The sequence below is a fragment of the Oryzias latipes genome, chromosome 4, assembly GCF_053564925.1.
Source record: "Oryzias latipes strain Hd-rR chromosome 4, Olatipes_Hd-rR_3.1".
In the NCBI taxonomy this organism is placed as follows: domain Eukaryota; kingdom Metazoa; phylum Chordata; class Actinopteri; order Beloniformes; family Adrianichthyidae; genus Oryzias; species Oryzias latipes.
In genome coordinates this window covers 36,265,211-36,286,397 of record NC_136240.1, presented here as the reverse complement: position 1 = coordinate 36,286,397, position 21,187 = coordinate 36,265,211, and the positions used below count along the sequence as shown (strand labels likewise).

The 21,187-nt window shown below is 44.5% G+C and overlaps 1 protein-coding gene across 2 annotated transcripts in view; it reads left to right on the top strand.

Annotated features, from left to right (window-relative positions):
* The first annotated feature begins 96 nt into the window (after positions 1–96).
* The window catches only part of zfr2 (zinc finger RNA binding protein 2), a 32,745-nt gene continuing 11,654 nt past the window's right edge, over positions 97–21,187 (top strand). The window contains exons 1-14 of one of the 2 annotated variants that reach the window (XM_011474585.4): positions 97–455; positions 6,296–6,527; positions 8,671–8,785; positions 9,087–9,311; positions 9,853–10,172; positions 10,255–10,443; positions 10,571–10,808; positions 12,510–12,658; positions 13,271–13,390; positions 13,786–13,931; positions 14,399–14,525; positions 14,600–14,802; positions 14,908–15,076; positions 17,467–17,641. In XM_011474585.4, the coding sequence (XP_011472887.1) occupies positions 403–455; positions 6,296–6,527; positions 8,671–8,785; positions 9,087–9,311; positions 9,853–10,172; positions 10,255–10,443; positions 10,571–10,808; positions 12,510–12,658; positions 13,271–13,390; positions 13,786–13,931; positions 14,399–14,525; positions 14,600–14,802; positions 14,908–15,076; positions 17,467–17,641 (2,461 nt within the window). In that variant the 5' untranslated portion in view covers positions 97–402. Of the gene's footprint in view, positions 456–6,295; positions 6,543–8,670; positions 8,786–9,086; positions 9,312–9,852; positions 10,173–10,254; positions 10,444–10,570; positions 10,809–12,509; positions 12,659–13,270; positions 13,391–13,785; positions 13,932–14,398; positions 14,526–14,599; positions 14,803–14,907; positions 15,077–17,466; positions 17,642–21,187 lie in introns of both variants that reach the window. The other variant, XM_011474584.4, reaches the window with a different exon arrangement.

Sequence of the window (21,187 nt, the reverse complement as noted above, 5' to 3'; positions counted from 1 at the left end):
ATTATTATTATTATTATTATTATTATTATTATTATTATCTTCCCTGGAGTGTTACTCTTTAAATTCGAGTCAGACCACGTAAACATTTAGCGCATAAGACGTGGGAGCGTTTTCAGAGGCTACGCTGTTACTAACTTCCGCTTTCGCCCAAACCAGCAAAGCAAATGAGATGATAAAAATGACAGACATGAGATATGAAAGCCATTATACTAAATATTTTTTTTAAATGATTAAAAATATATTTTAAAGCATTAAAGTAAAAAATCATGGGAACAGTTTCACCTCTGCGGTCACCAAAAACCGGTGCTATGATTGGGTGAAACGGCGGAGGGAGATCTCTTGAGGCCGAGAGTCGCTGCTTCGTTGCTTGCATCCAGTACGACGCTGTACCGGGATGCTAAAATGGCTGCAAGCAACTATTTTGGCTTCACACATGGTGCCGGTCCACAGTACAGGTAATTCACGTGATGTACGTTGTTGTCATTGTGTGTTGAACCACAGGTACATGTTTTTGTGATGTGCGGGCAGAGACACGGTAACTTTGGGGTATTTACGTGTCGTTAGAGCGTTAGCAGTGGCGGCTGGTCCGGCAGTGCGGCTAGCTTGACCCGCTGGTTTGAGCGGTGGGCTAGCATTAGCTCAGACTTTCCGGGCCGACCTCCCAGGCGAGATGAGAGAAATAACCCGAGTCGTCCTCCGTGGAGGAGTGACAGTAAGTGTCTGGGGACTTTACTGAACGTCGGGTCGCAGCGCTAAAACAAACGGACAGTTTGTGAGGATGAGCGGGCTCGTGGAGGTGAAAGAGTTGGTGCGCGCGCGGGGTGAGATTTTTGGCCGGCGTTTGTTTCGGACAAGGGACAGTCCCCAGATTTAGCCAAGGCTGATCTTACTGAGTTTACATTCAAAACATTTGTTTGTGTCACTGAAAAACATTTACATTACTAAAGTGACTACATGTTTGGGTATTTTGATGTTAGACTTTTTAAATATGATTTGTGATCTCAGATGTGTTTGTTTTGTGGTTAACCTTTCAACGCAGGTAGATTTGAATAAATTGAACTTTATTGTTCATTTAAATGGTCACAGTTTACAGTCCCCTTCCTCATTACTTTGTCCTGCTCTCTGATAAAAGTTTCATGTTGTCGTTCTGGTGAAATGAAAGATGGTATTAAATTAAACGGCTGCAGTTGAAATGGAAATTATGTTTCTCGTTTTTCTATTTGTTCATGTATCACAAGTTATATCGTATATTATAACAATATTGATCACTAATGTCGCAAAGTTTTCCTCATATCGTGCAGCCCTAGTATGTATATATGTGTACATATATTAGTTTTGTTTGTAGTTTTTTTCTTATTTGATTGCTTGTATTAAAAAAATTCTAATATGTAGGCGTAAAAGAAAACAAAGACATATTCTTTTTTAATACTGCTGTTTTGTATGTAACTTGAAAAAGTTGCTTTTTTTTCCCCTTACATTTTCAGATTTTGTTTAGAAATATTCAGGATGGAAAAGTTAACCTGGGGGGTATTCCAGAAGGCCCGTTTAAACTAGCCTGAGTTTAACCTTGAACTCTGGCTGAAATCCACCTGAACTTGTTTACTCTGGGTATGTCGGTTCCAACAGACCGGATATGAGTTAGCGTGATTACGCTCCACTTGGTAATCCAGCAGGTACATAAAGACACTCCCCCCCCAAAAAACAATTTGTGTCCCACGTGCTAACAGCCTTCATTGGAAACCAATTGCAGTGTATTTATTTTCAATACATCATTGTAAGCTTCATTTTTCTTGCTTGTTCTCCCTTTCTCCTCCAAAGGTCACGGCGTCGTGGACCTTTCTTGTGTGTTGTAGTTTACGTCTGCAGGACTCCTGTTCATGCTGTTTGTGTGATTGCAGATGCTCAATCTCTTTTTTTTTCTTCTTTTAAACCAAACAAATTAAAAATGAGAAAAACATCAGGATTAAATGCACAGAAGCTGCAAATTTGATTTTGATTTGAATTTTTGATTTGAAATGGTTTATTTCAAGCAATCAAATAGGAGTAATACACACAAAAGCAATATAATCATCAGTTATACATTCATACAGTAACTAATCAAACTTAGGATAATTAGACATAATTAATAAAAATTGCTTGAAAGGGAGTGGAAAGAAGCGAACTTATATAATCCCACCCCGTTATACTATAACCATTTTATTACATGATTTATCAATATCCGGTTCCTAGGTTTTATCAGACAGAATTAATAATCATAAGGTATCAATAAAGCACGTGCCAAAGATGAAATTACTTAAGTACTACGTCAAAAATAACTTTAGAAATCAACATGGCAAATGCAGCATCTGAAATATATGCAAATTATGTTACTTTTAAAAGTCATTCATATGCTTTAAAACATAATACTATACCAGTAAAATAGACACAACACTGTTTCAGGAGTTTTCATAGCAAAATTTCATCAAGTATCAAAAGTTAAAAACATGTGCAAAATTATGCTACATTAGGAAAGATTTTTGAATCATTTTATCAATTTTAGGAGCTAGTGAAGTAATATCATCAAAAGTCAATCAATTTAACAATTTTCAATAAGTGATTAATCATTTGTTTTACTTTTTAAAAAAATTTTTTTTTTCTTTTTTTTTTTTTTTATAATAAGGTAATGCTGTAAGGAAAAAAATTTAAAAGGGTCCACAATCTGTCGATTGTCCAAGGTTGGTATTTCTTCTTTTACTGATAACAGCTGATCTTCTGGGTTCAAAACAGTTAATAGTTCTCTTCCATGTTATGTCTGCAGACATTAGATTCAGGTCCATATCCTTCTTCAGCTGATATCAGCTGCGGTGAAAGTTGAGGTCAAATTGTCTGCAGGTCAGAACTCTGCTGTTATTCAGGTGACGTCAGACTTATGGAGAAAGTGAAGATTCCAGGTGTCATATTTCTTGAAATTATTTGGCTCTTTGATTTATTACTCCACGTTGATTCAGACGACCGTGATCAAACACTTCTCAAAGTCCTTCATGGTGTTCACAACCATAACCTTGGCCCGGTCCTGTGGACCGAGCGGTTTGACATAAATCCTGCAGCCTTTAACCCAAGTGTTCTCAATCTGCTTACGCTTCCTGAGAAGCCGTGCATGTTTTGAGATTTCAGCATTCCTTCTTGTCAGATGGTCGTTCAGATAAGCAGCCGAACCTTTCAGGTTTTTGCGTTGATTCATCAGAGCTAGCTTGTGTTTGTGATTCACAAACCTGATGAGGATCGCTGGTTTATCCGTCTCCTTTCTCCTGGGGAGCAGGTGGCAGGTCTCGATGGTATTGAGATCCAGGGAAATCCCTTTAGATGTGAGAAATGAATGTATTTGCTGCTCCAGCGACGCGTCGATCTCCGTATTAGCACTGCTAGCTACGCTAGCGCTAGCATTAGCAGTGCTAGCTCCTGCTGAATTCAGCTTCGCTCGAGGCTTGATTGGTACTCCAGTGAGAATGACATTATTCATCCTTACTTGCTGTTCCACATCGTCCAGTCTTTTCTCCAGAATCTCGACCCGGTTTTCTCCCTGCTCGTTTTGAGCCCGAAATCTTCGGAACTCTTCCATCATATCCCAGAGCGGTGTTAGCTTAGCCGACACTTGATCCATAAAACTTTTCAGCGTTTCTTGAATAATGTCAAGAGATTTTTTGAGCTCTTCATATTCCTGGGGTTTCTTCGGGGGCATGGTCAGCTCTCTTTTTGGAGAAAATCAACTTCTTAAGTAATTTGAAGATAGTATCCGCAGAGAGCCGCGACCACGCGTCCTGCCTTAACCCCGGAACCGGGAAAAAAAAAAAAAAAACCAAATGACCCAAATGAACGGGTCAGACAGGAAACGGTTCCAGGAAATGACCGGAGAACTTGATGCTAAACCGCCCCTTTATGGTCACTGAGTGGCGGTTTTGTCCTTCAGGTCCAACAGAACGGCTGAATGTTCAACGAGCCGCTGGCTGCAGTCAGCAGAGCCTCCTGTCCGATGTGTTGTGATTGTGTCAGACACGGTCGTGTAGAAGTGGATCCACACAGTTAATGTATGCGTGTCGTGATGCTGTCCGCATGTGTTGTGTTTTTGTGTGTTCTTCCACAGCACTCTTGTGACCTGAAGGTGCCGTTTAATTTTAGCTTTGTCCTTGTGTTCCTGGAGCTGACAGCGTGAGATACTGATAGCTCATCCGTTTAGGCCTCATTCCTGGTTGGGTTTCAAGTTGAAACAAACCTTTATTTTTGTCCATTTTACAAAACTCTTCCCTTATTTTTGGCATTGGACAACTTCTCCCATTGTTGCTGTAAATGTCTTGTAGCTCCATCCAGGTTTTTGGTTTTTCTGCATCTGCGTTTAGATTTACGGGAAAATCAGCCTTTTGCTGCCGTACTTTTGGATCCTGTACATCAGTGTTTTTCAACCTTTTTTGAGCCACGGCACACTTTATCCCTGACAAAACTCCAGCGGCACACCAGCATCCAAAAATTAAAAAAAGACAAACTCTATAGTCTGTATTGATGGACAGTCCCTCCATGATCTCACGTTCATTTTGGTGATAATTACAGCAGAAAAAGCTGGAAGCTGCAGCTGTTTTTTCTAAAAGTTGTAATAAAAGTTCAGTTTTCAGTAATAATTTTTAAATTATTTGACATTTTACCCTGGTAGTTGTTTTTCCCTTCAGTTTATTAACATGCAATTTGATGTAACCTCACAAAAAAACAAGAATATTCTTCCTAAATAGTGATTTATTTTTTTTAAATTTATTTAAGTTTTGGTGCAAAGACAGCTGTAATTTTTGAACAATTATGATCACAAGAAACTACCATTATATTTATATTTTCTTATGTTTTATTAATGTTTCTGTTGTTTTAATCAAAAATGAAGTCTTTGGAAAAAAAATGTTTATTTTTTTAGATGATTAAACTGTTTGAATTTAGTTTAATTGTGTCTGTTTCACCTTAATCCTGTTTCTTAAATGTTGGTGTTACTTCTTCTTCAGTTTAACATCTAAAATAATCCAGACGTTCTTAGAAAAGTGTTTCAGTTAGAAAGATGACTTGGACCAAACTCTGGGATGTTTGGCTGTTAAGAAACACAAACCTTGAAGGAGAACTAAACTGTTGACCTCTGACCTCTGATTTCATCAAGAAGATTTCAAAACTGTTTGATGTGTTTGATGTTGTTTTAAGACGTTTAACAGGGAAGACTCATTGTACGCTGAGACGCTGTCATTTAACCCAATGCATCTGACCCCGGATTCTGTGGAAAACTACACCGCTAAAGATGAGCTTTAGCTGGTATCAGAACAAGGAAGTGAAGACTTTAACCACTTCTGATTGGTCAGACTGATGACATGTGATAAAGCCTCCAAGAATGATAGGTGGAGACAGTTAAAGGGGCGGGACTTTTCCTAAAACAGCTGAAGCTGCGGCTAAATCGCGGTACCGTCCTTCTTATCAAAATGTCTTTAATAGAATTATTTTAATAGAAGTATTTTATGATCTTTCATATTCCTAACTACTCAGTGTTTTATCAGGGCCTGTTTGGATGAACACAGAGCTGAAATCCTGGAGATGGAAATGTTTTTAGATCAGTGAATGAGTCATTTCCCACGGCACACTGGTGGAAAAACACTGGTGTGCATGGTTGATTTTTGTTCTTGTCATTCTGTAGTTTTTCAGAAAAAATGAGAAATTGTCATATTAAATTTTGAATGTAGCGATGCTGCATTAGTTTAATGTTAATTGATGAGCTCTTTTGTCTTTGGTGTGGAGAGTAAAGTGTGTCAAAGATCTGGTGTTCACTTTGTTCAATGCCACTTATTCCCTGAAGGTTCCTCTTCCAAGAGTCCGTTGGTGTTCCTTCATGCTGTTTCGTCTGGGGTGAAGACCACTTGTTGTTCTGGGATTATTTCAGATTAATTCAAAATATTTCAAATGTAGAATTAGAAAAATATGCAAATATTCAACATTTCTGAGAAAACGGTCAAGCAAAAACATGTTTTCGGTCCAAAAGTACCACTTTCCATCTCTTTGCATTTCAAAAGTGTGGCTTACTTCTAGTACAAAATTATGGTTAAACTTATTTGTTGACAAATCAAATCATTCTTTCTGTTTCCTGTATCCTTGGCTAAAATAGAGTAATCTGAGTATTTCATTATTATTTTTAAGGTGATTTTAAAGGTGATTTATTGCACTTTTTTCACCTTTTAAAAATGGAAATACACTCCAAACATCTTTCTTTTCCTTGTCTTTTCCACGCCCTTGTATGAACCTGCAGTACCCAGCCTCCCCCTTCCTACTCCCTCCCCTCCACAGCCACCTACAGCGTCCAGCAGGCCTCAGCCGTGCCCCATGTGGTGACGGCGTCCTACTCTCCAGCTTCAGTTCAAGCTGCTCGGCCTGTTGCCTCGTCTCCTTACCCCACCTACCAGAGCCACCAGGCGCCCCCCGACTTCACCTACAGGCAGCCAGATCCGCCTCAGCCGACCACCACGCCACAGACGTACCAGGTATTCTCGGACATGGTCAGTCTCATTTTGCTTCTTTCCCGTTGAAAGTGTCCTTTCTTGACCTGATTGCAGCCGTCCTGGGTTCTTCTGTCTTACTGCTCTTTTGAGGGGGAGTTTCATCCCCGCCACGTCCTCAAAAACTCCCCAAAACTTGCACCTGAAAAGGAATTCTGGAATATCCAAAAAGACCTTTTACAGTTACCGTGAGATGGATTGGTTGCCATGTTGTGGCAAAGTGTATAATTTGGCGATTTTCATACAGTAAATCACATGCCGCCAGGTCAAGGATACAACCACAACGGACGTTTAGTTGACCTTAGGCCGAAAAAAACAATTTGACTTATGATACCAACATTAGGAATGTGGGCGTGGTTACCAAAAAAACAAGGAAATCCCTAAATTTACTTTTGGAGATTCTTTTAAAAAGGACATAGGGGGGCGGTTCAACAGGGGGCGGGGAGTGTAGCAGCGCTCAGCCAGTGGGGGCGGTTCAACAGGGGGCGGGGCATGTAGCAGCGCTCAGCCAGTGGGGGCGGTTCAACAGGGGGCGGGGCATGTAGCAGCGCTCAGCCAGTGGGGATAGTTCAAAAGTGGGCGGGGCATGTAGCAGCACTCAGCCAGTGGGGGCGGTTCAACAGGGGGAGGGGAGTGTAGCAGCGCTCAGCCAGTGGGGGCGGTGCAAAAGTGGGAGGGGCGTGTAGCAGCGCTCAGCCAGTGGGGGCGGTTCAGTGGTGGTGGTGGTGGGGGGTTCTGCAGGAGGCGTGGCGTGTATCAGAACTCAGCCAGTGGGGGTGGTTCAAAAGGGGGAGGGGCGTGTAGCAGCGCTCAGCCAGTGGGGGCGGTTCAACAGGGGGCGGGGCATGTAGCAGCGCTCAGCCAGTGGGGAAAGTTCAACAGTGGGCGGGGCATGTAGCAGCGCTCAGCCAGTGGGGGCGGTTCAACAGGGGGCGGGGCATGTAGCAGCGCTCAGCCAGTGGGGATAGTTCAAAAGTGGGCGGGGCATGTAGCAGCACTCAGCCAGTGGGGGCGGTTCAACAGGGGGAGGGGAGTGTAGCAGCGCTCAGCCAGTGGGGGCGGTGCAAAAGTGGGAGGGGCGTGTAGCAGCGCTCAGCCAGTGGGGGCGGTTCAGTGGTGGTGGTGGTGGGGGGTTCTGCAGGAGGCGTGGCGTGTATCAGAACTCAGCCAGTGGGGGTGGTTCAAAAGGGGGAGGGGCGTGTAGCAGCGCTCAGCCAGTGGGGGCGGTTCAACAGGGGGCGGGGCATGTAGCAGCGCTCAGCCAGTGGGGAAAGTTCAACAGTGGGCGGGGCATGTAGCAGCGCTCAGCCAGTGGGGGCGGTTCAACAGGGGGCGGGGCATGTAGCAGCGCTCAGCCAGTGGGGATAGTTCAAAAGTGGGCGGGGCATGTAGCAGCACTCAGCCAGTGGGGGCGGTTCAACAGGGGGAGGGGAGTGTAGCAGCGCTCAGCCAGTGGGGGCGGTGCAAAAGTGGGAGGGGCGTGTAGCAGCGCTCAGCCAGTGGGGGCGGTTCAGTGGTGGTGGTGGTGGGGGGTTCTGCAGGAGGCGTGGCGTGTATCAGAACTCAGCCAGTGGGGGTGGTTCAAAAGGGGGAGGGGCGTGTAGCAGCGCTCAGCCAGTGGGGGCGGTTCAACAGGGGGCGGGGCATGTAGCAGCGCTCAGCCAGTGGGGAAAGTTCAACAGTGGGCGGGGCATGTAGCAGCGCTCAGCCAGTGGGGGCGGTTCAACAGGGGGCGGGGCATGTAGCAGCGCTCAGCCAGTGGGGGCGGTTCAACAGGGGGCGGGGCATGTAGCAGCGCTCAGCCAGTGGGGGCGGTTCAGTGGTGGTAGGGGGTTCTGCAGGAGGCGTGGCGTGTATCAGAACTCAGCCAGTGGGGGCGGTTCAAAAGGGGGAGGGGCGTGTAGCAGCGCTCAGCCAGTGGGGCAGTTCAACAGGGGGCGGGGCCAAACGAAGTATCTCACTGCTTAACTGTTTCAGAAGATCGTTTAGTGGCATCAACATGTCAGACCTGCAGCTTCATCTTTCATTTGGACCATTTCATGTTTTTTTTTAGTTCTTTAAAAAGTTTCTGGAGTAATTGTCTGCTTCAGCATGAGCAGAAATGATGCTTTTCTATAAATGCCTGCAGGAAAACTACAACTACGGACGTCCTGCTGCCGTGACAACCTACGACAACAAACAGTACTACCAGACCAGCATAGCCTCAGCTCAGAGGGCACACACTGAGAATTACTACCAGAGCGGTGAGTCGCCTCCTTCTCTTGAACACGACCTTAGCACCTCGTCATCCCAGATGAAGCTCTCAGCATCTTCAGGATGAGAAGGAACCTGCTCTTTATTCCTCTACATACAGCCTATTTAACATGAGTGCGTCCCTCTAGCAGCAGCTGTTTTGTAAGAAAGTGTCAAAAGTTTTTTTAGGTTGTACTCTTGTTAGTAAAATGAGCAGCTAGTCATCACAAATTATGGGAAAAGTCGGTGCTTGAGTTTGTTTCACATCATCGCCCTAAAACTTTTCTCAACTTGTGTCCCCCCCCCCCGTAGGAGTAAAGAGTGCTTACAGCCCAGCCTCCTCAACTATTTATAACCAGCCTCCTCCAACCCAGAGGCAGGTGGCCGCCCTAAAGCCGCTGGTTCCCTCCAGCTCTGTGTCCACCACTTACAACGTCTATCCCGTGGCCACCAGTGTCCAGCAGCCTCCGGCGCCCATTTCCTCCTACACCCTCGGCTCCACCTTTAGCTCCTCGGCTGCTGCCACTTCCTACTCGGGTGAGATCTCAAACGTTCCAGTTTCCAGACAGCATGTGGAATTTCAATCGATTCTGAGAACCTTTTACCTAAGGAAATATTGCTGAAAGGGAATTTACTCACTGATCTGTTCCTTTCTCTCCTTTTGCTCGAACAATTATACACACAAAAGAGTAAAAATTATGCATGATTAGCTTAATTTCTTTACTTTAGTTCTATCCGTTAGTGAGGAAGCGGAGTGTACGCTCAACATCCTTTTAATAGTAAAATAGAGTTTTTAGTAAAATAGCAAAGTTAAAACGGCTGCAGTTCAACACAAGTAAGGGATAAAGCCTGACACGGCGTCCTCACAGAGGCAAACGTTCATAGAGCTTTTACTTCTTTTTCTCCCTAAAGTGCTACTTTTCTTTTTCAGAGCGGGTCAGAGCTGGGGCATGAAGGGTTTCTGCCCCAGCTCTGACCCGCTCAGACTGGCTCTCTTCTAACCACTTCACATTTGCCCCATATTTTGCAGGCTTTCTTTTCTTACCACCGTCCTCGGTGTCTGGTTCTTCTCCCTCAGGCCTAAACTACTCCAGTTATGATTCGGCCGGCTACACCTCTGCATCCACCCCCTCGTATTACCAGCCGGCCCAGCAGACTCTGCCCCAGGGTCCCCCGCCGCAGTCGCAGCAGCCTCAGCCGTCCGTCCAGCAGCAGCCCAAGCAGCTGACCAGCTCCTCCTGGAGCAACTCGGGGAGCAACATGGTGACGGCTCCAGCTGGAAATGCCTACAAGAAGCCGGCGTTTCATCAGAACAAGCTGCAGAGACCTAAAGGGCCCCCCAAGCAGTCGCAGCTGCATTACTGTGACATCTGCAAGATCAGCTGTGCTGGACCGCAGGTTCGCTTTTTCCAGATCATGTGATTCATTCAGACAAGTGCATGCTCACCATCCCAGCTCATTTTCATTTTGCTTGATCCAGACGTACCGGGAGCACAATGAAGGCCAGAAGCATAAGAAGAAGGAGGCGGCGCTGAAGGCGGGGGCCCAGTCTGGGGCCAGCAATGGGCCCAGAGGCGTTCAGACTCAGTTACGCTGCGAGCTGTGCGACGTGTCCTGCACTGGCGTGGACGCCTATGCCGCCCACATCCGTGGAGCCAAGCACCAGAAGGTCAGCACAGCTCCAGTGTTGGGGCCGATTTGTGTGCCGTGATTGACATTTCAAAGTTAAGCTGCTCAGTGTTAGTTCAACAAGAAATGAGGAACATTCACCTCCTCTCCTTGTCACTCATGGAAAGGTGGTGAAACTTCACACAAAGCTTGGCAAGCCTATCCCATCATCGGAGCCGGTTCTGGTGAATTCTGCTCCCATCCTCGCTTCCTCGTCGGCGGGGAAACCTCCAGCATCTCCCGCCTCCTCGTCGCCCTCGACCGCTGCAGCGCCTGCTGCTAAACTCAAGCAGACGGCTGGAAACCCCCCCGCCAAAGCAGTCCTGCCAGTGAAGAAACCAGCTTTTAGCAAGATGTCTGCCGCCGGTGAGCTCAGCCGTTCATAGACACTCTCATTATTGTTTCAAATGAAAAGCGTCCCAGATGTTATCTGTCCCCCAGAACATTTTTTCACATCTAACGCACAAATATTCAGTGAAAAAAATACTTTTCCATACGTGTCCTTAGTCTTAACTTTGAAAGAAAAATCTCAGGTTCTCAGTGGATTATAAGCTTCAAATTTTATGTCCCTTATTCTCCTCTCCACTTGGTTTTTAAACTCTTTCTTAAGGTTTTCTGTTGTTTTTTAACATCCATTCATCTCAGCGACTGACTTAACCTAAAAAAACATCTCAAAGCTACTTTTCTTCTACGTTTTGGCGTAAAGAAAAGCCAAATGTGCGGCACTGAGACTGTCACTGAGCTGCTCCTCCAGGCTGAAACTGGTCAAAAACAGAAGCAGATGAAGCTTTTGAAGTACTTAACCTTTGCTTTTTACTGTTGTTTCTGATGGATTTCTTTATTTCAATTGCAGTCAATGCAATAAAAAAAAATCACACAGATTCACAAACTCATAACAGAATTGATGAAATCCATAGATAAAAAACCCAAATAAACCGACACACTTAAGTGACGTTTGCTTAATTAAAAACAGTGATCATTAACTAAAGTCAAGTAGATTTTGATTTATTACTTGAAAAGGAGCAGGAAGAAGTGAGTTTATATAATCCCACTTTACTGAGTTCATCATTTGATAGTTTGACAGTTTTTATTATCCGGTTCTGATCCAATAGATTCTTTTCAAGTAACAAAATGATTATCTTCAGAAAATATTCATTCGTGATTTCAGTAAACTGTAACCGTTATGTAATAATCATTGATTATCATTAGAACACATGATCACAATAAACCAGTAATTATTGATACACATTGCAGATCAAGTAAAGAAAATCAATAGTTATTGATCATAATTCAAACATTTCTGTCATCATTATTACACATTACAATGTAATACTCAGTGGTTGTAGCTTTGATCATTTCACCACAAGGATTGTAAAATATAATTATGTCCTCCAAAATAAATGGTCTTCATCCAGAAAGTAAACAAAAAGCCTCCAAACACTAAAGTTTTCATACCTTTGCTGTCAAAACCGAATTTTTATTGACTAAAGGTGATTATTGTGCTTTGATCCCAACTGATTATGCAACTAAATATGTTTTTTGTTTTCTATTCTAGATTAAATAACACAGAATTTTCTTCCTTATTTGCTAAATAGCTGAATCATATGATTTATATTAAATGTCTTCTGCACATTTCAGTTATTGATCTATTCATTTACTATGTGATTTTTTAAAAAAAGCAATTTTTTAGGTTTTAAAACTGTACAAATATGGAATTATTATTATATGGATAAAAAAAAACTAACAAAAACCAAAAAATTTTAGCTAAAAAACAAAAAAGCCTTAAAAAGAAAAGATTGACATTGATCCATTTTTAAAATTGGATTCCAATAATTTATAGAAAAACCATTATTGATGAAGCCTTTCCACTAAAACAATGAACTTTAAACCCGTAAACTACAACAATAATTATTTACTAATTCAGAAAATGAACATGTTAGAAATTAGATATAGTGACACCTTGACTCTAAAAATGTATTTCTACAATAATTTGACTGCTTTGATTTTTTATCAAAGTTCCATCAGAAAATTCTTCAGAAGATCATGTAAAGATGATCTGCTCCACAGCTCACAAGCCGGTCGGCGCCCGTGCGGTGACATCAGCGGCAGAAGAGCCGGTTCTGCCCCCTGTCCCGAAGCTGAAGCCACAGAGCGAAGACGAGGGAGCTGGAGGCCAGGGGGACATCCAGCCTGTTGGACACGACTACGTGGAAGAGGTGGGGAAGCTGCAGCAAAGCTCCCCAACACGATCACACGCCTCCTTTCCACCGTCCAGAAGCACATGATGTTGTTGTCATCATTTAAGCGTTCTGGAATCAAAAACAAACCTTCAATTATAGTCGCTTTGGTGGGAGCCAATCCGGTTCTAAATGTCACATTTTTGCCTTTTTCTGATGTTGGAACTTGGGCAGACTAGACGAAAGGACAAAAACTTCAGCAAGGAATTCCAAAAGGCCTTACCACAAAGGGGGGGCTAAGGGCAGGAATGTCCATGTCTTAGTCAGTTTGTCAGTTCAATTTAGTATTTTCCTATTGAATTCTATGTATTTATGATCCTTTTGATTTTATGTTTAACTTTTTTAATTACAGATACGAAGCCCATCGAGACGACTGTTGTTGTGAATTTGGACATATAAATAAAATTGAAATTGAAATCATCAGGATTTTCAAAATAAAAGGAAAACTATAGCTTAAAGGTTATTTGATGTTTTTTCATACATAATCAAAGTAAAAAACAAAATCCAGAAGCTAGAACAAGTGTCGTCGTGACATGATGGCGGGGAGCAGAGCCTCCACACCTTGGTGTTGATCAGAACTCTGTCTTTCAGGTTCGTAACGATGATGGAAAAGTCATTCGGTTCCACTGCAAACTATGCGAGTGCAGCTTCAATGACCCGAACGCTAAAGACATGCACCTGAAAGGCAGGAGGCACCGGCTGCAGTACAAGGTAAGTCTTTAGCCACAGCTGCCCCTAAAGGTGGATAAAGGGGCAAAGGTCGTAGACCGCTCAGCCAGCCCACAGAGCAAATGTTCATGCGGGTCGTAGTGAACACCTGTACAACGACCGCATCCCCCGGTCACCATAACTGCGTAAAACTGTCAATATCCTTACACATACTTCCCGATACACTCTCAACACGACCCACACTGGTACGCTCCAGTTTCATGGCGTCCCTTAAGGTGGCCGCACAAACCTCAAGGAAGGGAACTGCAAGACTCACCTGTGCTCACCTTAAGATGCAGCTGCTCCTCTCTGCAACCCTGCACGGGTCAGACGACCCAAAAACCCCGTGGAGGGATGCATGTGACCGAGGCTTTAACCCCTTATGCGTCTCCCTGCAGAAGAAGGTGAACCCGGAGCTTCCTGTGGAGATCAAACCCAGCAACAGGGCCAGGAAGCTACAAGAGAGCAAACTGAAGAAGCTGAAGCAAAAGGCCGTCCTGAAGAGACAGCGAGACGACGAGCAGCACTGGCATCTGGAGATGAGGTCGGTCTCCACTGAAACCATTTCCTCTTTTTGTCCCTAAACATGATGGAGGAGCCGATTCCAGCAAAGTGGACATGATTCACCTGCTCAGATCAAAGTCCTGATAGGGACAGCAGCATCTCTGCAGATCTATACACCCTGTCTCCCTGTTGTGTGTCTGTTGTGTTATTGATGCAAAACCTAGCTGGTCAATACTAAGATCATTTCTGGGCTGCTCACTGTGATAAGGCGTTTTTTAGTGTATTTTCTGATGCAATAATCTACTTCTTCATGATCAGTGATTACAAATATTTCAAGTAAACTGAGATGTCCAGAAACTCCATCCTACATGATTTTGTTAGTAAATAGTGTATTTTGTCTTCACTGGGACCTGGACAAAGGAGTCCAATAATGTAGAAAGAAAGGATTATAATAATCTAAACGCACGTTTTTAGTTTTGGGCTTTAAGTATTTTTGACTTTCTGCAGGCGCTATGAGGAGGACATTTACTGGAGGAGGCTGGAGGAGGAGCAGATGTATTGGGGAGATCAGAGGCGCAGAATTGCACCTCCTCCTCTGATGAGTCGCCCCGGTATGCCAGTGCCCCCTCTGCTGGTAAGCATGGCAGCTGCAGATCTTTTTTTTGGATAAAAAAGGAGCAAAGTTTGATTTCTCCTGCTCCCGTTAAGACTTGTGTCCGTCGGCCGGACTCCTCTGACGATCGCCACATCATGGCGAAGCACTCCACCATTTACCCCGTGGAGGAGGAGCTGCAGGCTGTTCAGAGGATCGTCTCGCACACGGAGAGAGCGCTCAAGCTGGTGTCAGACTCCCTGCTGGAAAAGGAGGTGCCAGCTCCTGCTTCAACCTCTGAGGATGGGGAGGAAAAGAGGTAACCGTAGCAACCCATGACCTGGATATGAGAATGATTATAATCTATGATCCAAGAAGACAAACGCATGGGTGTTTAGAAACGCAGTCCGCTCTTCCTCTTCAGTGCTGACAGCGCAGCGCGGCTGCTGAAAGGTGTGATGAGGGTGGGTATTCTGGCCAAAGGCTTGTTGCTGCGCGGGGACAGAAACGTGGAGCTCATCCTGCTGACGGCCAAGAAACCCACCGTCACGTTACTGAAGACCGTCGCCAAACAGCTGCCGAAGGAGCTGGAGGTAAGAAGCCTCCTGAACACCAACGACTGCTCACAGTTTCACCTTCTCCAGTGTGAAGAAAGAATTATTCAGACTATAAATGGGAAGAAAAATCTTGTTCTTGGATTCTGTGGGATTTCGCAAGAGGAAGGTAGAAGCTCAATCCACTGAAATGAACCGGAGTTGATTTTATGTATTGAACTTAATTTTGTTTAAGAATCAGTTAGTTTTGGTCCTTTTTTTTGCGTCACATCTTCATATAAGTTTAAACTCTCCAAAAGATTTGAAAACTTTCTTTCACTCTGAAAATAAAGTAGAATAAAAGGAAGTCCAGATTCTATTTTGTGTGGTTGGACTCGGTGCTGTTCTTGCTGCACTTTTGAAATGTAACTAAAACATTTTAAGAGGAAAACAAAATCCTAAAATCCTGGAGGTCTTGTCTGCTGCACTGGTTGTTGAGATGATTATTCTACTGTTGCGTATTTATGAAAATCATTTCGACTTTTTTTTCTTTTCTTTTTGATGATTCTGTTTTTATCAAAGACCTGTGCCGTTTTCTAGGACATAGTTAGCTCTGCAGACACTATGTCCTAGGTTCCCCTCCCTGTTGCTGAGAGCTCTCTGTTTACACGCTCTGACACCAGCTTACAGCCCCTCTGACCTTCTTCATACATGTCCTCCATCATCAGGAACATGTTTAAACAGTTTTCCTTGGGGAGGGTTTTAACATCATTTAATTCGGCTCCTCCTGTTGTTTGTGAATGTGACCAGATAATGAGTCTGATTGTCTACAGTCACCAAAACATCCAGCCGATTATCAACATTTCCCTTTTCTTCATCAGAACTTCAGCTCTCTAGATGCATCTTCATTTAGGTTTGAACTTTGATTCCCACTGATTTCAACTCAAAAACGTTGTTTTTCTACTAAACCTGGTAATTGCATGTCTGTGTTCTCCAGCAGCTGCATTTGTGTTTCCACACCTCCAAGGGGAGCCGTTGCTCCTTGTTGCTCCACCTCAGGGTCACGATTAGTCCTTCAACTACAGCAACTTGTTAGTTCTATTAAGGCTGCAGACTGCTTGTAATTCGGTGGGTTTATATTTATATCGTAAGCAAACCGATACTACCTGTACAGGCAGGTCCGCTATCCGAACCAGAGTTTGCATGAGTGTAATCACACCTGCACACTCGGTTCTTAGACCAAAGGCCGCGTCAGACAGCCGCTACGTACTTTTTGCACATGGTGCACGGATGAAAAGTGGTCAGACGTGAATTTACGTGGAAAAAGTGAGCAAAGTTGTGGTCTTTATGTGAAATTTTCACAGATAAATCCCAAATAAACCACGCAAAGAACGTGTAAACCAACGTAGAACATGAACCTTGTGATTATTGTGCTGTTTGTCTGCAATTCATCAGTGATTCATATCAGTTAGGTAACTTGAGCGTGACATGTGCGCCGCATACGCAACATAAAAGATATACATCGGTGGCTCATGCGTGAAAAATCCTTTAGACAAACGTGGAACGGTCGTGAAAAGTCACAAATTTGCATCTGCAGCTCGCAAAAATCACGCACAATTACGTAAGATTTACATAATAATTCCACATAAGCTGTTAAATATGCATAAACTGCGTAAGTCTCAACCGACCAAAAATTTTGAACGGCTCAAAACTGAATTCACGTAAAGACCAATGAGTCGAAACCCGCGACGGACATCGACGAATGACAAACGCAAGAAGTATGAACTACGGATATCACGCATGGATCATGAAAGATTGAAATTTCATAAGTGGAAAATGTGCTAATCGACGTAGTGCCTGTGTGACACGGCCTTAAGGTGAGATGGTCCGTTTCAACCGAACCAGACAGCTGTGGAAAGCCCTCAGATCCTCGTGTCGCCACGACAACCAGAAAAGCTTACATTCTTTAAAAAATTCCATGTCAGTTTTATCTGGGTGAAACGCTGAGTTCACTAGAATGTTTTGATGCGTTTTCCGTCTTTATCCAAAAGTGACATAAATATTCACTTTAAGTCTCTAAGTCCCTGGGCTTTGTTAGGTTTCCATGGCAACAGATGGGGGGTTATAGCTAAGGTGTCTGTCCTCACCCTCTCTGCATCCTGCTCTAGCTTCTCTGAAGGGGCTTTTCACTGATCTTTAGATTTACTGCCTGGTTACGACACCTGAATCCTACAGAGTGAGATGAAGCTCCCTTTTCCCAAAGTTAAAGACACTTTTAGAGCCAATTCTCATGATGTCTTTGACCTTTGCCACAAAAACCTTGTAGTTTATAACTAAGATCAAAAGACAAAGCAGAAATGCCTCCAATGTCATCCCAAACCGGCCTTAAACTGCCCCTGCACCCCTTCCTCCTCTGTAGTGAGTAATCCAAGTGTCCTTTGAACCGGCAGATATTTTCTGAAGATCAGTATGAGGTGCAGGCTCGCCCCGAAGAGGCCAACATCGTCATAATTTCAAGCAAGGAGCCCCAAATGCAGGTGACCATTTCTCTCACCTCGCCGCTGATGAGGGAGGACCCTGCCGCTGAGACGGACAAGCAGGCAGGAGGAAAAGCGGCGGAGAAAGGTTAGAGAAGCCGAAGCTTTCAGTGCCACACGACCCAGTGATAGTGGTGTGTTCACACAACTCCTGATTCCTCCCCTTCACCTGTTGGCAACCTAAATTTTAGGTGGAAGAATGAAATGAACCCATGGTGGGACCTGTTTGAGATGAATCCTCTTTATCCCCTTAGAGTTAATGCATTGATCCGTCCCACTCTATTGTTTTTAATTTGCCCCCTTTTACAGCCACACTCGCCCCGCATCTCTTTGTCCTTTTCCCCAGACAGTGGGAAACCAAAAAGCCGGGCTCTCCGACCTTTCTGTGCCTCGAGCATGTGTTTACTTCATGAACATGTGCTCATTTTTACTTCCTGGTATTAGATCTGCTCATGACATTGCTGTAATGGTGCCTTTGGAGGGGATTTAGAACAGCCTTTCATTGCTCTGGTCTCTGCCTTCTGTTACTTTATCAGTGGTAAAATGAGAATGTGTTGGAGTGACTACCGCCTCACAATGACCTAAGACTCTGTCACGGATTAGTCCCAACTTCCCTCTTTCAGATCAGACTTTTACACATTGTTGTCGCCATTCCTCCTGCGCCTCTTCCACTCAGAAGGTTTTTTTGCTTCATGATTGAACAGTGTTCCTCTATCAAATCCTTGTGGGGAGATGTGACTGATGCCTCTAATAGACAAAATCCTTGGGTTGGGCCGTTGTTTGTGTGGTGCGATTGTGTAGTCAGCTTACGTCAGCTTAAGCCAATATCGGCTTCTGCAATGTTGCTCCAGTCATCGGTGATGACGTTTGGACAACATCCAGAGATTCTCCTCCATGTTTTTGTAGTTTCATCAGTTGGGGTGTAACGACACACGTAGTTGAACCGAACCGTTTGGGTACGGCAGTTTGGGTTCTGTTCACTTCTGTACCGTTTTGGTACGTTTTTCCCCGCAAATGCATTGTAACGACCCAGCTGCTGGGTCACTCGTAGTGGGGAAACGAGAGCCGAGCTGCTGACTAACTAGCTGCATTGACTGTCCTTGCCCCCCCCTTACTCCACTCGCCCTCCAAGAGTCTCAGAGAGAGAGAGTAGACAGAGAAATGGATTACTCCATCTCCATTATGAACACACGAACAGCGTAACAACATGAACCTCACTTCAATTCATAGCTCTCAGTGATGGTGAAGGATTCAACACACAAGGTCTCACACTTCCCATGAGTCTCAGTGCCAATGGGCGGGGCTAACCCCCAGGTCGCCTCTGTACTAACTTTACGCAGAGGCGGACGTAACGTTAGCCGTGAGTTTCCTCCCAGACGCTATTAGGTGACGGACAGTAAGCGTGTCAACATATGGCTAATCCAGGCCATGGATGAGGGACCCCCCCCCCCCCCCATCTCCTTACTCTCTCCTGTGTGGGGGGGACACTGTGGCTTTGTTGTCAGCATCCATGAAGGCAAAAGACAGTTGGATAAGTGGAATGCTGTTTGTTGACATTGTTACACAAAGATAGCGTTTGCCACAGTGTTACGCCCCCTTTTGAGTCTAGGGGTACGTCAGGGGGCAGAACATACAAGGTAATGTTCTGGCTACCAGATTAAAAATGAACACCAAACAAATGTCTCCATACAAAAATATAACACATTTATTCACAAATACATAAACAACAACCAACAAGAACTAAAAGTGAAGCAGAAAGGCTTCAAGGTGAACAGAGGCCAAAATAACAAACAAACCCCCCCAAACTGAAACATGTAATCTTACCTGTAAATGAAAGAAAAGGGAACTCAAGACAACTTCTAACCTCCCTGACCTAACAAAAACAGGAAAAACAAGTACTAAAGAAAATGGCTGTTCCCCCCTACAGCGTCACGTAACATAACTACAAACCAAAAGCCTAAACAGAGTGGGCCTGGACAAAACTACGAAGAACTACAAAGTACACAACAAAGTGCAACACAAACTAAAACCAATGGAGAAGAGGGCCAAGCTGCAGTGGAGACTTGTTGCTGCAAGGCTCCCTTCTCACAGGCTGGAGGTCCAAGTGGTGCTTTTATGGCTGGGTCCAAATGGAGGCCACACCCTTTCCAGCACACCGGAAAATAATCACACATAGACACACACACACAAAGATCCTCAAAAACACAGAAGTCCCACTCTGATGCAAAAAGAAAATACACAAAACACAGAATTAACAGAACAAAACCAAAACAAATACGGCCAATAATGTGCAACTAAAAATGTTTTTTTTCAGGCCAGTGTTAATTATCCAAAGTTATTGGTTCCTGGAAGCTATTAGTTTTTCTTATTTTATTAAGCAGATCACCTACATAGGCCAATGTGATTTATTAGGTAAAACCAATAAATGCAGTTTGTAAGAGTTTTTTCTGCCTTAGTTTTGTGTACTGAAAAAATACAGAAAATGGATGGATGAATGGATAGATAAAAACTTTATTAAGAAATTCAGGTGTCCCCCAGCAGAACACACACAAGCACACAATAAATAACAATAAAAGAATAGTTCATAAAATGCAAGTTCATATCAGGCAGATTTGTTAAACAGCAGTACCAAACCGAAATGTACCGAACCGAGCCCTCTGAAATTCTGAATCGGACCGAATTGAGACTTTAGCATATCGTTACACCTCTACTTATGAACAGCATTCATGTGCTGCTAATCAGATTAGAATGGATTTATTTCTATGTCTGATCCTTTCTGAATAACAGCATTTTCATAATAGTTGTAGCATGTTCTGTTCATTATCTCCTCCATGATCTCCCCCATGACCTCCCCCATGACCTCCTCTATGACCACCTCCATGACCGCCTCAATGACCTCCATGACCTACACCATGACCTCCTCCATGACCTCCTCTGCCTGGAGCCTCCATGACCTCCTCCACGACCTCCACCATGAACGCCTCCATGATCTCCTCTGCCTGGAGCCTCCATGACCACCTCCATGACCTCCACCATGATCTCCTCTATGACGTCCTCCATGACCGCCTCAATGACCACTTCCATGACCTCCTCCATGATCTCCTCCGCCTGGAGCCTCCATGACCTCCTCCATGACCTCCATCATGACCTCCTCCATGACCACCCAAAACCGCCTCCATGACCGTCTCCATGACCGCATCCATGACCACCTCCATGACCACCTCCATGACCTCCACCATGACCTCCTCTATGACGTCCTCCATGACCGCCTTCATGACCGCCTCCATGACCGCCTCTGCCTGGAGCCTCCATGACCTCCTCCATGACGTCCTCTGCCTGGAGCCTCCATGACCTCCTCCACGACCTCCACCATGAACGCCTCCATGATCTCCTCTGCCTGGAGCCTCCATGACCACCTCCATGACCTCCACCATGACCTCTATGACGTCCTCCATGACCGCCTCAATGACCACTTCCATGACCTCCTCCATGATCTCCTCTGCCTGGAGCCTCCATGACCTCCTCCATGACCTCCATCATGACCTCCTCCATGACCTCCACCATGACCTCCTCTGCCTGGAGCCTCAATGACCTCCTCCACGACCTCCACCATGAACGCCTCCATGATCTCCTC